This window comes from Eleutherodactylus coqui, chromosome 11, assembly GCF_035609145.1.
Source record: "Eleutherodactylus coqui strain aEleCoq1 chromosome 11, aEleCoq1.hap1, whole genome shotgun sequence".
Classification (NCBI taxonomy): domain Eukaryota; kingdom Metazoa; phylum Chordata; class Amphibia; order Anura; family Eleutherodactylidae; genus Eleutherodactylus; species Eleutherodactylus coqui.
The window spans coordinates 23127131-23142283 of record NC_089847.1 but is presented as its reverse complement, the minus strand read 5'-3'; the positions used below and the strand labels follow the sequence as shown (position 1 = coordinate 23142283).

At 44.8% G+C, this 15153-nt stretch overlaps 1 protein-coding gene across 1 annotated transcript in view; it reads left to right on the top strand.

Moving 5' to 3' along the window:
• DHX38 (DEAH-box helicase 38) overlaps positions 1–15153 on the top strand; it is a 42543-nt gene that overhangs the window by 881 nt on the left and 26509 nt on the right. Inside the window, exons 2-6 of the mRNA XM_066582503.1 lie at positions 4500–4870; positions 5320–5483; positions 11690–11803; positions 12626–12779; positions 14225–14343. Coding sequence (XP_066438600.1) covers positions 4572–4870; positions 5320–5483; positions 11690–11803; positions 12626–12779; positions 14225–14343 — 850 coding nt within the window. The 5' untranslated portion in view covers positions 4500–4571. The remainder of the gene's footprint in view (positions 1–4499; positions 4871–5319; positions 5484–11689; positions 11804–12625; positions 12780–14224; positions 14344–15153) is intronic.

Below are 15153 nucleotides of genomic sequence, written 5' to 3'. Positions count from 1 at the left end.
GCGATACGCTGTGTGAAACCACGGTAAACCGCCCGTTCTACCATACGTTCGTGTGAGCCTGGCCTTATTCTTAAAGGTGCAAGTGCGATCTGATGTGTCGCCGTCCGCGAGTGCCAGCCGGGATGTCTGAGATCTCAGACCGCCGGGATGAAATCACTCCGCGGACAGTACAAGCCCCTTTGGCGCGGTGCGGAGATCTGTTATGTTCTCATAGTGATCTGAGACCGCCATGAGGGCTCCTGTCCGCGCCCGGAATCGTAAAACGCTGCGGGGTTTACAGACTTTCCAGCTTTACGTGCTGCCCGCGTATGGCGCTGTGTATCGCACTCGCGGGCATTGGCAGTGTGTCGTCCCCCCCCTTTCATTTTGCCTGGGACAGGATGATTCCCTTTGGCCAGGCTGACACGGATTCCAGCTGTGAGGCCGGCTGCGTTAATGTCCCGCGGCTGACCGCGCGCGCGCTTAATGTCCCGCGGCTGACCGCGCGCGCGCTTAATGTCCCGCGGCTGACCGCGCGCGCGCTTAATGTCCCGCGGCTGACTGCGCGCGCGCTTAATGTCCCGCGGTGGACCGCGCACTCACGCTGTGCACTTTTTTTTTTGTTTCTATTTCCCACGGCATCGCTTAGCGATAACGCATATTCCCGCAGCCCACACAATGCCGTTACTTACGGGCCGCGGGTATATCCGCGACCATAGAGAACAACAGTGGGGGCTCTGTCGCGGATATCTGCAGTATATAGAACCTGCTGCGCTCTGCGTAACGCGGGCGGATTACACAATTCCGACCCGCTGATGTGCGCTGATCTGTCATCCAATGCATTTGATTGATCCGCGGATGAAACGCTCACGGAATTTACATTTCCTATGCGGTCGCGTGAGACCGGCCTACAGAGGATCTGTAGCCATTCTGGAGCGTCTTCTCTTGGAGCGCCGCACTGTTCCTCTGTTACTCCTCCTGGAATGTTATGGATAAATTGACAACTGGGTGTTACACTATGGGCGTCCCTACACACTTCTGCCGACAGGGTCGGGTTGTAGGGAAAAACTAACACCCAGTTGCCAATTTTTGTTCCCACATTTCCAGGATGGATAACGGAGGGTCGGTACAATGCACAGCTATGAGGAAAACCATCCAGAATAGTTGGTTTATGGAAAATACAAGTTCTGTATTTTTGGACTGTAAGACGAAAAGAATCGGGAACAAATATTTCATACTAATTTAAAATGACTCTGGGGGTCTAACAAGGTGGAGGGGATCCCGTCAGTAACAGCAGTGGTCTAGTACAGAAAAAAGGGTGAGCAGTCAGCTCCTATTAACCCCTAAAGGACAAGACGCTCTTTGGGGGTTTTGCTGCCCTTTTCTTTTTCCTTCAGTTACCAAAATTATTTTTACAGCATTTTTTTTCGTTGCGATATATAAGGGTATTTTTTATTTTTTTTTAGTTTTATTGGAGGTAAAAAAACCATATATTTTTAATATTATATTTACGCTAAAATAAAGCACAAGAACGGGCTCCATTTTTGTTGTTTCGGACGATCTGATATATAATATGTATGGCTGCAGATTACAGGCCGCATACGGCGACGGTTTTAGTGGGCGTCGGCTTTGGGTCATTTTCTTATTTATATGTAATTTTTGTAAACTTCTTTTGTGATTATTTTTTTTTTTTTTACCATTTCTATTCCTCAGGACGTCACATACGACCTCTGGGGGACATTCACATTGTATATTTTTTTTTATTTCACCCTTTTTTCCCTGTAGCTGGAGCATCCATAGGAGCCGCAGTTACAGGGGAAAATATCCCCTGTAGTGACAGTCACTGGCAGAGCTGATCGGGGTTTGAAAGGACCCTGCAGCTGTGCTCTAACGGGGTACCCGATCACGACTTTTTAGTAAATGGCGCTCATTGAGCGCTATGTAGTGAGGAAGGAAGAAAGCAGAAGCTGGTAAAAACGCTTTCTCCTTCTCCTCCGGGTCCTCAGCTGTGACTAACGGCTGACAACCCGACCTGCTCCTGCTTGACTGCAGCAGCAGAGGCTTTAATCCCGTGCTGTATTTTTGCTATTGCCCGGGATTAAAACCCAGGACAAAGCGACGTATATCTGCGGCGCTTGGTCCCTAAGGAGTGAAACCTCCTATGTTCATTCAAACAATGGAGTAGGCACATAAGTTCACATCATACATAGAAATGCTGCGTGCACATTAGACACACACAGCTCTGCTACATGCACATTAGACACACACAGCTCTGCTACATGCACACACATCTGCAGCTGGAATGTTAAACACTGTTTATTAGTACTAATGATCCTCTCTGCTGCTTCCGGGTCACATGATCATGATGTCATTAAAGGTCCTGTTGCTCCTGGTCTTTGCTACAGTCTGTCCCTGTGAGTGCAGAAGAGGAGCTGCACCCCGGGGAGACATGATCTCCAGTGTTATCTGCTTGGGGGGGGGGGACTGATCGGGCGGCCGTGGCATGTATGGCTGTAGGGTTCTCCCGATGATCAATCAGCGCCCTGCCAGATCATTAAGTCAGGGGTCTCTGGATCTGTCAGACCCTCCTGCCTCTGGATGATAAGGTGCATCTTGCTGAAAACTGCGTTTGAGGCTACATTGACGCAAGCTTGAACCTCGCACGTTGCGAGACGCACAAAACTCGCGTACATATGAACTCCATTCTTTTGAACGGAGTCCTGCACATGAACGAGGTGAAGACATCTGACAGTCAGACACATCGCATGCCGAGGATTAACAGAAGAGATTGCTGCCATTTTTTGCATGAAAAACTCTTCGCATCCGCGGGTAAAACGACCTTTGACAATATGTGGCCCTGGTTTCTCGGCTCGATATCGCGCTCGCCCGTGTGTTTGTAGCCTTGTAGTCAGAAAAATATGGTATTAGTAAAACGAAGATGTCGGCTGAGGGGATGTCCCTCTTAAAGGAGTTTTTCGAGTTCTAGAAAAATTTGAGAGGGCAGGAAATGGAAAAAAAAGGCCGAGCTCACAGGAGGGGATTTAAACTGCGGAATCTGCAAGCAGAAGAAAAATCGCAACATGCTCTGTTTTACTGCGGATTCCGTGCAGACTGCTTCCATTAAAGGGGTTGTCCTGCGAAAGCAAGTGGGGTTATACACTTCTGTATGGCCATATTAATGCACTTTGTAATGTACATCGTGCATTAATTATGAGCCATACAGAAGTTATTCACTTACCTGCTCCGTTGCTAGCGTCCCCGTCGCCATGGATACGTCTAAATTCGCTGTCTTCTGGCGTTTTTAGACACGCTTGCGCAGTCCGGTCTTCTCCCTGGTGAATGGGGCCGCTCGTGCCGGAGAGCTGGTCCTCGTAGCTCCACTCCGTCACGTGTGCCGATTCCAGCCAATCAGGAGGCTGGAATTGGCAATGGACCGCACAGAGCCCACGGTGCACCATGGGAGAAGACCCGCGGTGCATCATGGGTGAAGATCCCGGCGGCCATCTTGGTAAAGGAAGAAAGAAGTCGCCGCAGCGCGGGGATTCGGGTAAGTAATACACTTTTTTTTTTTTTTTTAACCCATCCCTTGGGTTTGTCTCGCGCCGAACGGGGGGCCTATTGAATAAAAAACAAACCCGTTTCGTCGTGAGACAACCCCTTTAATGTCAATAAATCCGTACACAATTAAGATTGTACGGGCTGCGGATACCTGCGTTATCGCTAAGTGACTGCACAGGAAATATAACAAAAAAAACCTACTGCTCATAACTGCTTGCGAGTCTCCGCGGTCATCCGTAATACAGGTCAGTGCCGTACGCATGTGGAAACTCCTCACATCCACAGGGCTTTCACATGGATGGCGAGCGCGATATCGCCTCGCTGTTGTGAGGAGTCCTTCTACACACGACTGCTGCGGCCAATCACTCTTCAGCTGTGTATACGGACACATCACTGCTGTAAACCAAGCCCAGCAGGGAGCAATGAGGGATCAGACTGGGGAGTGTAAAGGTACCTTCCCACGGGACATAATCACTGCTGACTTTCCACAGCGGAAAATTGGTAGCAAATCTACAGGCGCCGAATCCATGCAGATTTTGGTGTGGAGTTGCGGTGGGTGATAACCGTTACATTTTAAAGGTCAAAATCCCCAGCATGCTCTATTTTACCGCAGATGGCTTCCATTGGCTTGTAAAGGGTTACTTTCCTCTTGTAAAATGATGGTATACTAATGGGATATTCCATTATAATCTAATGGCGGTCTGACCTCTAGGACCACCCTGGTCATGAAGGGGTTACAGTGCTGGTTTTAGTGCCCATCTGTTTCTGAATCTTCCTGGCACATCAACGACCCTCCATGCTAAGGGAAATGGAGATGTGGACGCCGTTCTAAACCAGTTTCCATATAAATTGCCCAACAACTCGCCTTTTGAGAATGGGAAATCTGGTGGATTATGTTAGCAGCAGTCCGGTCTTGGATTCAATTTCTTTGTGAGTGACTTTATAACTTCTTCTCTTTCCAGAAACCACTGAAGATAGTTTCCTGTATGCGGGCACTTGACGAATTCTGAAGGAGGCGCTGTGCCAAAAGAAGCATGGAGGATGATGCATCTCTTCATCGATTGGAGGGCAGCGACCCCTCTGACCAAGAAGGAGGGTTAGTGGTGAAGAAGAAGAGTTCAAGCGCTGAGCAGCATGTATTTAAAGCCCCTGCTCCTCGCTCCTCATTGTTGGGCTTGGACCTGCTGGCTGCACAGAAGAGGAAAGAAAGAGAAGAAAAGGATCGACTGGAAGGAGACAAAAAGGTTAAAGTTGGCTCTAGAGACTGGGAGGATCGGGACAAGCCATCGGAGGGGTCTGGGGACAGGATTAGCAGGGGGAGTCATGGAGACAGGTAAGTGGCACATAAGTTGTTGTGATGTCCCATATTGCATCTTAGGCCCCCCTGCACACGGGCAGAAATTCCGCGGTGGGATTTCCCGCAGAATTTCCGCTTGTGCCCGCATTGCACATAATGCAATCAATCCTATGCACACAGCCGTGATTTGTCCGTATGAAAACATGCGCTGAAAACAAATCGTGGCATGTTCTATTTCTGTGCGGGTCTCGCAGAGGCCTGCACAGAAACCTCCCTAGAGACGCACCGGCTCCGCTCTGCGCATGCGCGGGCTGGGCGGCAGCCGGCACATCACAGAGCAGAGGGGATGCCGGAAGCAGGTGAGCTGCAGGGCTGTGCAGGGGCATGGGATTCGACCCGGCCGTCTGCAGGCGGCCTTACGGTAGTATTTTTTTTTTTTTTTAGACTAGTTGAACTTTGTAACAATTCATTAATTTTGTTTTCAGACATTACAGAACGGCTCGCGTGGAGACGCCTTCTTATACTGGTGGAGTAAATGAGGAGTTTCTGGCACGAAACCGCCAGAGAGAGCGAGAAAGGAGGGAACACGGGGTCTACGCATCATCAAAGGATGACAGACGGCGGAAGGAACGCAGCAGCCGGGACAGAGGTAATCCGAATGTCCACATCACTGCTGCATCAACTATTGTGTTCCTCCACTAAACCACACAATATTTGGAAAAACCCTCTTCTGAAAATGCAATTTATTTTTTTTATTAGCCTTAGGAACCAGTAAATCATTCACCCTTTTGTGTTCCAGCGGTCATAACTTTTTCCTTTTTTTTTTTTTTTTTTTTTTTCATGAATGTGGCTGTATGACATCCTGTGTTTTGTGGGTTCTAGTTTTAATAGCTAATTTTGAATGACTTCACAGAGGGGGCAGTATAGAGTCAACCAAGAAATATAAGCCCAGTTCACAGACGTGACTACCACTAAAAACGTATTTTATTAAATATATTAAAAAACATAAACTGGGCACTACACAGACAACACACAGCAACCAGGTACCTCCAGACACAGATTCGTTATAGGGGGATAAGGACCTGGAGTTACTTAATGCTTGATAAGCGATAAAGAGATGTTTTATGATAACAAACAAAAACACTCTACCCGAGATGGATTCAAGAAAGCAAAGGATAATTTGATATAGGAGCCAAGAGAGCTGGTTTATTCTATGTATAAACAAGGCAGGGTTACCATTTGGACTCTCACTTGTGATGGAACACTATCACTATCAGTGATCAGGACTCAGACTCCAACAATTGAGCGTCCTGAATTGTTATGGGTGTCGACAAGACAGGATCACCATCTAGGTATTCACTTATGATGATCAGTACTTGAGTAAGCCAGTACAAATACTCAGATCAGTACTAGAGTTGGTCAGTACTTATACTCTACGCGTTTCACCATTAGTTTGTTGGATCATCAGGAGATACAGTACTTGAGTCATAGGTTCAGAGGTAGAGGGAATGAGAAATCCCCGAGAGAACATCAAACTGATATATAAAAAGCTGTATCTAAGATAAATACAGCAAAACTTGTGTAGTGATCAGGATAAATATCAAGAGTATAGAACTCTCTTATTACAAGGATATTTATTTATCTTAGATACAGCTTTTTATATATCAGTTTGATGTTCTCTCGGGGATTTCTCATTCCCTCTACCTCTGAACCCATGACTCAAGTACTGTATCTCCTGATGATCCAACAAACTAATGGTGAAACGCGTAGAGTATAAGTACTGACCAACTCTAGTACTGATCTGAGTATTTGTACTGGCTTACTCAAGTACTGATCATCATAAGTGAATACCTAGATGGTGATCCTGTCTTGTCGACACCCATAACAATTCAGGACGTTCAATTGTTGGAGCCTGAGCCTGAGTTCTATCACAAGTGAGAGTCCAAATGGTAACCCTGCCTTGTTTATACATAGAACAAACCAGCTCTTTTGGCTCCTATATCGAATTATCCTTTGCTTTCTTGAATCCATCTCGGGTAGAGTGTTTTTGTTTGTTATCATAAAACATCTCTTTATCGCTTATCAAGCATTAAATAACTCCAGGTCCTTATCCCCCTATAACGAATCTGTGTCTGGAGGTACCTGGTTGCTGTGTGTTGTCTGTGTAGTGCCCAGTTTATGTTTTTTAATATATTGAATAATAGCTAATTTTGGGTACATCTGACGTATTGAATAATTAGTAAAAAATGTTTTGCTTTGGGCAATGTGAAAAAAAAGCTATTTCACCGTTGATTTTTGTGATTTATTTTTACGGCAGTCACCATGTGGTATAAATATTCACTGTATTGTATGGCTCATTACAATTACGACAACCCCAAATTTCTAAGCCTGCCTACACACAGCAGAGCTCTGACTGCGGCTGGCAACCCTGCGTACCTGTGTTCGTTCTTTTTTTCTGTACTGTGGATGGTCGCGGCGAGCCGCTGTCAGACATGCGCAGCACAGATTTTTTTTTTCAAATATTTATTTTTCCCACACCGTTGCTAGCTGATGACATGGAATTTCTGACCTGTCGGCAATGTTAATTTCGGACTGGTCATGGGTCGGACAGCTTCCATTGCCTCCAATGGTGGCAGTTCACACGGAATCCACGCAAAAATGGAGCGTGTTGTGATTTTTTTTTTTTTTTCCTCTGTGTGGAAATTGCAATTTTTTTTTTGAGTGCAGGAAAAATCGATTTCCCATAGCATGCTATGAACGGTGTTTGCTGCGGATCCAAGATGCGGACGCCCGCCGTGGATTCCGCAACAAAATTCCATTCTTGTGCAGGTGGCATAAAGGTTTTACTACTTTTGCACAATATAAACACTTCTTTTTTTTCCTCTTTTAACCCGTTAGTGAGCCTGTTTGCGCCTTAATGACCAGGCCATATTTTGGAAATCTGACGTGTCACTTTAACATAGAATAACTCCGTAAAGGTTTTGCATATCCAAGTGATTCTGACATTGTGTTTTCGCCACATGTTGTACTTTATTAAGGCCGCCTGCAGACGGGCGGGTCGGATCTGGCTGCGAGGATTCTCGTCACGGGACCCGACCCAAGCGCCTGCAGAGAGCGGTGCGTACTCGCCCGCAGCTCCGGCTGTTTGATGTGCCGGCTTGCCGGGCAGCCGGCGCATGCGCAGACCGGAGCTGGCGAGCCCGGCACAGAAATAGAACATGCTGCGCTTTCTTTGCCGCACGAGATTTTGCACGGACAAACCGTGGCTGTCTGCCTAGGATTGCGTTTGCTAACGCAATCCTATGGCAGCTTCCAAGGGCGGAAATTCCGCGGGAAATCCCGCCGCGGAATTTCCACCCGTCTGCAGGCGGCCTTAGGTGGTGAAAATCATTTTTTTTAACGTTTTCAACTACAATATGTCAAATATGTGCAAACATACTGTACAAATTTTAATGAGAGCTATTTCCATCTGTTTACCTTTATTCTGGATGCACATTGAAAAAACTTTAGTATTTTTATTTTTTAGGAGCTGTAAAAATGTAACATTTTGAGGAACACTTTGTTTTCCTGCACCAAGCCAAGATTACAAAGGCTCATGAGTGTCAGAATGATAGATACCCCAACAAATGACCCTATTTTAAAAACTACACCCCTTAATGTATTCATTGAGGGGGGGGGGTCATGAGTATTTTTACCCCACCATTTCTTTTCAGGAGTTAATGCGATCTAGAGAAGAAAAAATACAATTTCGTATTTTTGCACATATGTCATTTTTAAAGGCATTTTGTTATTATAGTGCACATGAAAATAAGGATTTGCACCCCAAAATAGATCCCCCTGTTTGTTCCGTGTTCAAAAACATACCCACTGTGGCCCTAATATTATGTCTGCATCCAAACCAAAAGCAGCAGCTGGTGGCTTTCAGAACATACATTTTGCTTGAAGGTGATTTAGGCCCATTGCCCACTTGTAGAGCCCTTGAGCGTCTAAAACAATGGAAAAACCCCACAAATGACCCCATTTTGAAAACTAGACCCCTTAAAGAATGCATCTAGGGTTGTACTGCAGATTTGGACCCAACATTTTTTAACAAATCTAAGCAAATCAGAAGGGAAAGAAACTACAATTTTAATTTTTTTTTTGCAATCGTGTCATTTTAAAATTAGGTTTTTTTTGTACAGCACACATATGAATGAAGACTTGCACCCCACAATGGATCCCCCTGTTTGTCACGTGTTCATAAACCTTCCCATTGTAGCCCCAATCTACTTACAGGACACATGGCTAGGCCTGTAATGGAGGGAACACCCGTTGAATTTTGGGGCACAACTGAATAAATTCCAGGCCACAATGCTCACTTGTGCAGAAAAAAATTGACTCCCTGGCTTTAATCCCCAGAGCTGTAAAACATGAAGTAAAAACACTATGGGCCGGTCACTAAGGGGTTAAGAGACCTTTTTCTTTCTTTTTTTTTTATTGTAACATTCCAGAACTACTGCATTTTTATTTTCTCCTCGGCAGGGCTGTATGAGGGCTTGTTTTTTGCAAGAAGACATGTAGTTTTTATTGGTACCATTTTGGGATATATACATTACATTTTTTATTTTTTATATTTATTTTCTTAAATTCCTATTTTGGGGAAATTTAATTTACAGAAAATTGCTATTTTGGTATTTTCTTTTTTGTTCTTTTCACAGAATTTACTGTGCTGGATAATGTACCAGTTTATAGTATGGGTTGCTATGGATATGGTAATACCAATTATGTGCAGCTTTTTTGTTCTGTTATTTTTTCAATATTTAACCCCTTGAGTGGCACGCCCGGAAATTTTCTGGGACGAGCTCCACTGCTCATAGTGACATCACTATGGGAGCTGCAGAGCACAATGCCACAAGCTGTGACAGTGTGCTCTGCCTGCACAGACCCACAGAGAACAAAGCAAGGGCTTTGAAAAACCAGCAGAAGATAGTGCCGATATGCCGGCAATCTCCTGCTTTGTTTACAGGTTGCCATAGAGACCATCGGCTTGTCAGAAGCAAGCCGATGGTCTCTGTGGCAGGGAGAGCTTGGTGCTTGGCTGTGAGAGGACAGCTAGGTACTAGCTCTTACAGCAGAGATCAGAGAAAACCTCCGATCTCTGCTGTTAACCCTTTACATGCTGCAGTCTATGTGACTGCAGCATGTAAAGGGCTGTCACTGCAGCATGTAAAGGGCTGTCGCCATCGGACCCCTGGAATGTGATCAGGGGTCCTGATGGGTCCCTGTGGAAGTCCCCTAAAGGGACAAAAAAAAAAAATTATAAAAACACTTGTCTCCCTTTACTTGGTAAAAAATCAAAAATACAATCACACGTGGTATCCATGCGTCATAATGACCCAGAGAAGGAAGTTAATAATATTATTTAACCCCTTAATGACATGGCCCCTTTTTTCCCCATTTCTTTTTTTCCTCCCCCCTGTTTAAAAAATCACAACTTGTCCCGCAAAAAACAAGCCCTCATATGGCCATGTCAATGGAAAAATGAAAAAGTTATGGCTCTTGAGACGCAACTGCAAAATTAGTTGAAATTCAATGATTAGACCATTTTAAAAAACCTGCCCTGGTGGGCACGACAGGGTCGTAGGAAACCTGCCACTCAAGGGGTTAAAGCCTTATGTAAGAAGAAAAAAAAACTAACATTTTCTGTGAAAACATTTATATGCCAGTTAATGACTGTGCCATCTGCAGGGTTAAACTGTGTAGAGAAGTGATTAGAGGAGCAAGTCTTCATATTTTCACTGCTTTTATGGGGGAAAAAAAAATACCCCCACATGTGACCGTGAGAGAGCAATTATACTCTCTGATATTGATTAACAGGGGGTGGTCACATGAAGAAAAGTCCATGTTACCTCCCCCACCCCCTCCTTTCATCCTGAGGAGACGGGAGGACCACAGATCTTCTGTGCTGCACGTTTGCTCTCTGCTTTGCACACTGACTGAAAAGTAGCAGCTGTAAATTAAAAATCCTGACCCCACCTCAAGCGGTTGAAGCTCCTCTTCTGCAATTGAAAATCTGAAGACTTTTTTATCTACTTGTTGGTAGCATGCTGATAGAACTGGAGCTACTGGTGTCTGACGTAGGCCACCTGAGGTCGGCCGGTTTGGATTCCGCTGCAAGAATTCTCGCAGCGGGATGCGGACCCGTGCCCCTGCAGAGACTTGCGGCTCACCTACCCCCGGTGTCCCCTCTTCTCTGTGATGTGCCGGCTGCCCCCCAGCCGGCGCATGCTCAGAGCGGAGCCGGCGGGTGTCTACTGACATTTCTGTGCGGGCTTCTGCGAGACCTGCACAGACATAGAACATGTCGCGATTTGTTTTCCGCGTGTATTTTCACGTGGACAAATCGTGGCTGTGTGCATAGGATTGCGTGCGTGCATGTAATCCTATAGCAGCAGGCATGGGCGGAAATTCTGCAGGAAATCCCGCCGCCGAATTTCCACCCGTGTGCAGGGGGCCATAATGTCTTGTTGCTGCAAAATGAACTATTTGTCCTAAACTATAGGGGGATGAACGTTCTTCTAGGGGCCTCAGCAGCTCAGCGGTTCTTTTCTCTGCTGTAACATAATCACTAGTTGCGCAGAACAACAAATTGAGGACGCTCTGCCTGTGAATGTCCTCTTACGCTTCTGATCCGAGTACAAGAGGCCTCGTTTGTTGACTGTTTTATTTTTCTCACTGGTATCCTCTCCGCTTCAGTAAACCTTGCAAACTAATAACATATTTGCTTAAAATGAGTCGAATTTTATTATTGCTCCAATTTTTGCTAAACTTGGCTTCTTTCCTGTAAGTAAATATTATGTATTTACCATTTATCAGATGATCGTAGCCGCCGGAGCAGCAGGTCCGACCGAGATAGATCAGAGCGGGACGGTGGATCAGAGCGGAGCTCTCGGCGTAGTGAACCTGAAAGTCCACGACATAAGGCCAGAGGTACAGTGTAATAAATGTATCGGTTACCTTATTCTTCCTTTTTCTTGGGGGTTTCAGGAAGTTTTGTCATAAAAAAAAAAAAAAATAATTCTATACTGGCCTGTTTCTTTTCCGTCAGCCTCCTTACCTCATCTGCTCCTTGCTGAGCTGCAGTGCCCCAGATCACTTCATCGCATGCTGGCTGGCTTGTTATGAAGGCTGCATTCCTCACGTTCACTTCCAGCCGGGTCCGTAAAGGCCACATTCGTGTGCTGTAGCGTTCACTGCCTAGGAAGGAATTCTGATCTATTGCCAAGATGGCTCGCATGAGCAGTCTCTGCAGTAGACCGGCACTCCCTCTGCTGGCATGTGAGCTGTGATGTAACGTACATTGCTGGCAGGAAGAAAACTGCCTGTGAATGTCCATAACCTCACAGGAAAAAGAGGAATCAGCCAGCTAGAGGTGAAATGAATCCCCCCACCCCGGGCTGCAGGAGAAAGGAGAAGATCAGTGAGGTGAAGATCTGGTAAGTAGGCTGACTGGGAAGGAATAGGTAAGTATAGAATATATATTTATGTATTTATTTTTATGATAGAACCCCTATAAGTATTATGTACACTACAGAGTGGTGTACATGCAACTTATATGGAGTTCGCAACTTCATAGTATGACGTTTAAAAGAGTGCATGTTATTTTTTTTTAAAATTCTGACAAAACTTCTATATAAAACCTGAATCATATGGAGGTGCAGCAGGGTTCTGTACTCCTCAGTGTGCTGTATTATAGCTCTCTACAACTTGTGTAGGAACCTTTTTTGACTTATACATTTTTTTATTTTTTAGACTCCTCTACGCCTTCTCGCTCAGGATGGGAGGAAGAAGATAGCGGGTATGGAGGGTCCCAACGCTCCCAGTGGGAGTCTCCTTCTCCATCTCCTTCCAGCAGAGACTCTGATCGCAACTTTCGCAGTGACAGAGACAGTATGAGAAGGGACAGGTTAGGGAAATTAAACACATCCGATGCATGCTTTTCAACAGCTTGGTCCAGGGTTGTTCAAAAGATAGTCCAGGTGCAAATAGTGTTTGCAGTTGTGGTGACTAAGCTCAATTCCCAGGCTGTAGAGGTATAACAGCTCTGTTTTGTATACAGCCATAATGGGGGTATTCAAACAGGTGCATAAGGCCTCTCTTGTACCTCTGTATGCCTCCAGGTGTATTGGTTCTGGGGGGAAAGGGGTTTTGGCTTCATATATACAGCTCCCAATGGATACAGTGGCATGTATGAAGCAGATAGAACTCTGTATAGTCTCCTGCAAACGTCACAAATCCATCATGCCTAAATGGGGCCTAACGGATATAATTTTCTATACTGCCAGGAAGGTGCACAGCTGTATTAGTTAGCTGTGTAAAGATATATACAAACATCACATTTTATTGTCGTGACTACTGCAAAATCGCTGCATTTTGCAGTAACCATGACAAAAACCAGTGTATGACCGCAATGTGTGAATACACCCTTAGAGAAGAGCACTACTGATCGCTGAAAAAAACCTATGCAGATGATAGGTTTGGAGGATTGCACTTAGTTACCACTGGTTTACAGGTCAAGAAGAAAATTATAATTGAATGAGTTATCCTACTTCTGTATTCCGGATCCTCGTCTGGCTTAGTCTTAGAAATTCTGATGCATAATACTGATATTGAAGTGTGAATGTATAATTCCATGTCACTGTGTAGTCCAAACCTTAGGTTTGGACTATACAGTGACATGGAATTGTCCACAACTAGGTACACAGCTACATGGCAACTTGAGACACGTGACCACTTTAGAATTGCAGTTTGGCTGCTAAAAACCTGAATTAAACATAAAATGGCCAACTTGCACACAGGTCGCAGGCCAGTCGCAGTCACACACGACTTGCATTGTGATCTGTGTTGGCAAAGATGCACGCACCAAAAAATCTGCCAGGGCAGCTTTGGATTTTTTTTTTTCTGCATCTGTCGCAGTGTGACTCCATTGATAATAATTGGATGTAATGTTGCAATGAGACATTGTGATCTTCATGTACGGTATACAAACACTACAACGTAACAAATCTGTGAAGACGGGTGCAGCGAAATATCACATTGTGTTCATGTTGTGCAACCAAAGTTGCCATATAGCCATAGCCCACCACAACTTGTGTGTAACTTCCTTTTGTCTGCTTAGTTGCGTTATGATCTTCCTAGTCTAGTTGTGATGACAGTTACATAAATTGATGACCTCCTCCAGATGCTGACATTCTCTCTTCCTACTATTCCATGTTTGGGAAAAGTTGCGTTCATTGTGTGAATTTATATTCGTTTTGATATTGAAGCTCGAAACGACTTGAGTGGTAACTATAAATGAATACTGTTCTGTATTAAATCATAGATTCTCCTTCTCAAATATACTGTACACAGGTCAGTAAGAATCCGCTACACAGATGATACACCTCTTCCTACTCCATCATACAAATTCAATGAATGGGCCTCTGAGAGACGTCATCTTGGATCCACACCACGTCTCTCTCAGGGAAAAGGTGAGTGAATACATTCTTGACCTTTCCTCACATCACAGGTATTCTCTGTCACACTGCCTATTGGTCTATACCCTGTATACCCTTTCCATATTTGTTCAGGATGCCTGGTATATTCCGTATACCCTAACAGCAGCCTGTGTACTTCAGTACACAGTGTAATGTACTTGGATACACTATAAATGTAGGAAGTATTGAGTGTTAGTGTTGCTTTTTTTTTTTCTTTTCTGTCAAAATATAAATTGAATCAATAACCTATATGGAATCCGAAATAGTACATAAATGTACGACTAGTCCTGCAAAAAAACAGCCTTGTACAAGTGAATCAACCTAAAATTAGAAATGCTATGAATGCTAGAATGGCAAGGTGCAAAAATGGCCTAGTCATCAGGGGCTTAAACGGGTTGTGCCAAGAGCACAACTCCTCTTCATATGCCTTAACAGGGAATATGAGCGCCATGGAGTAGGTTCCTTGCTTCAGTCAATACACTGCAATACAAAGCAAGCTGTCTGCCACACTACTCCCGCTATTACCTTGTTTGTGCAAGACACTATACAATGCAAGTGTAATTCAAGTTATGCTATAATCTTTGATTAATTCATATAAGGAAGTTTCCAATGTACAACTTGCACGCATTATTTGATCGGGGTATTGATGTTATTGGACCAGTCTGTTGCACTTGGACCCATTGTGTTTCATAGGTCTGTTCTTGGTGTGCACTGATTAATGCTCATCTGTATTGGCATGGTAGATACCATTGGTCTGTTAGCAGCATCGGTGGTTTATTGCTGACTCTGGGTTGGCGCAGATAC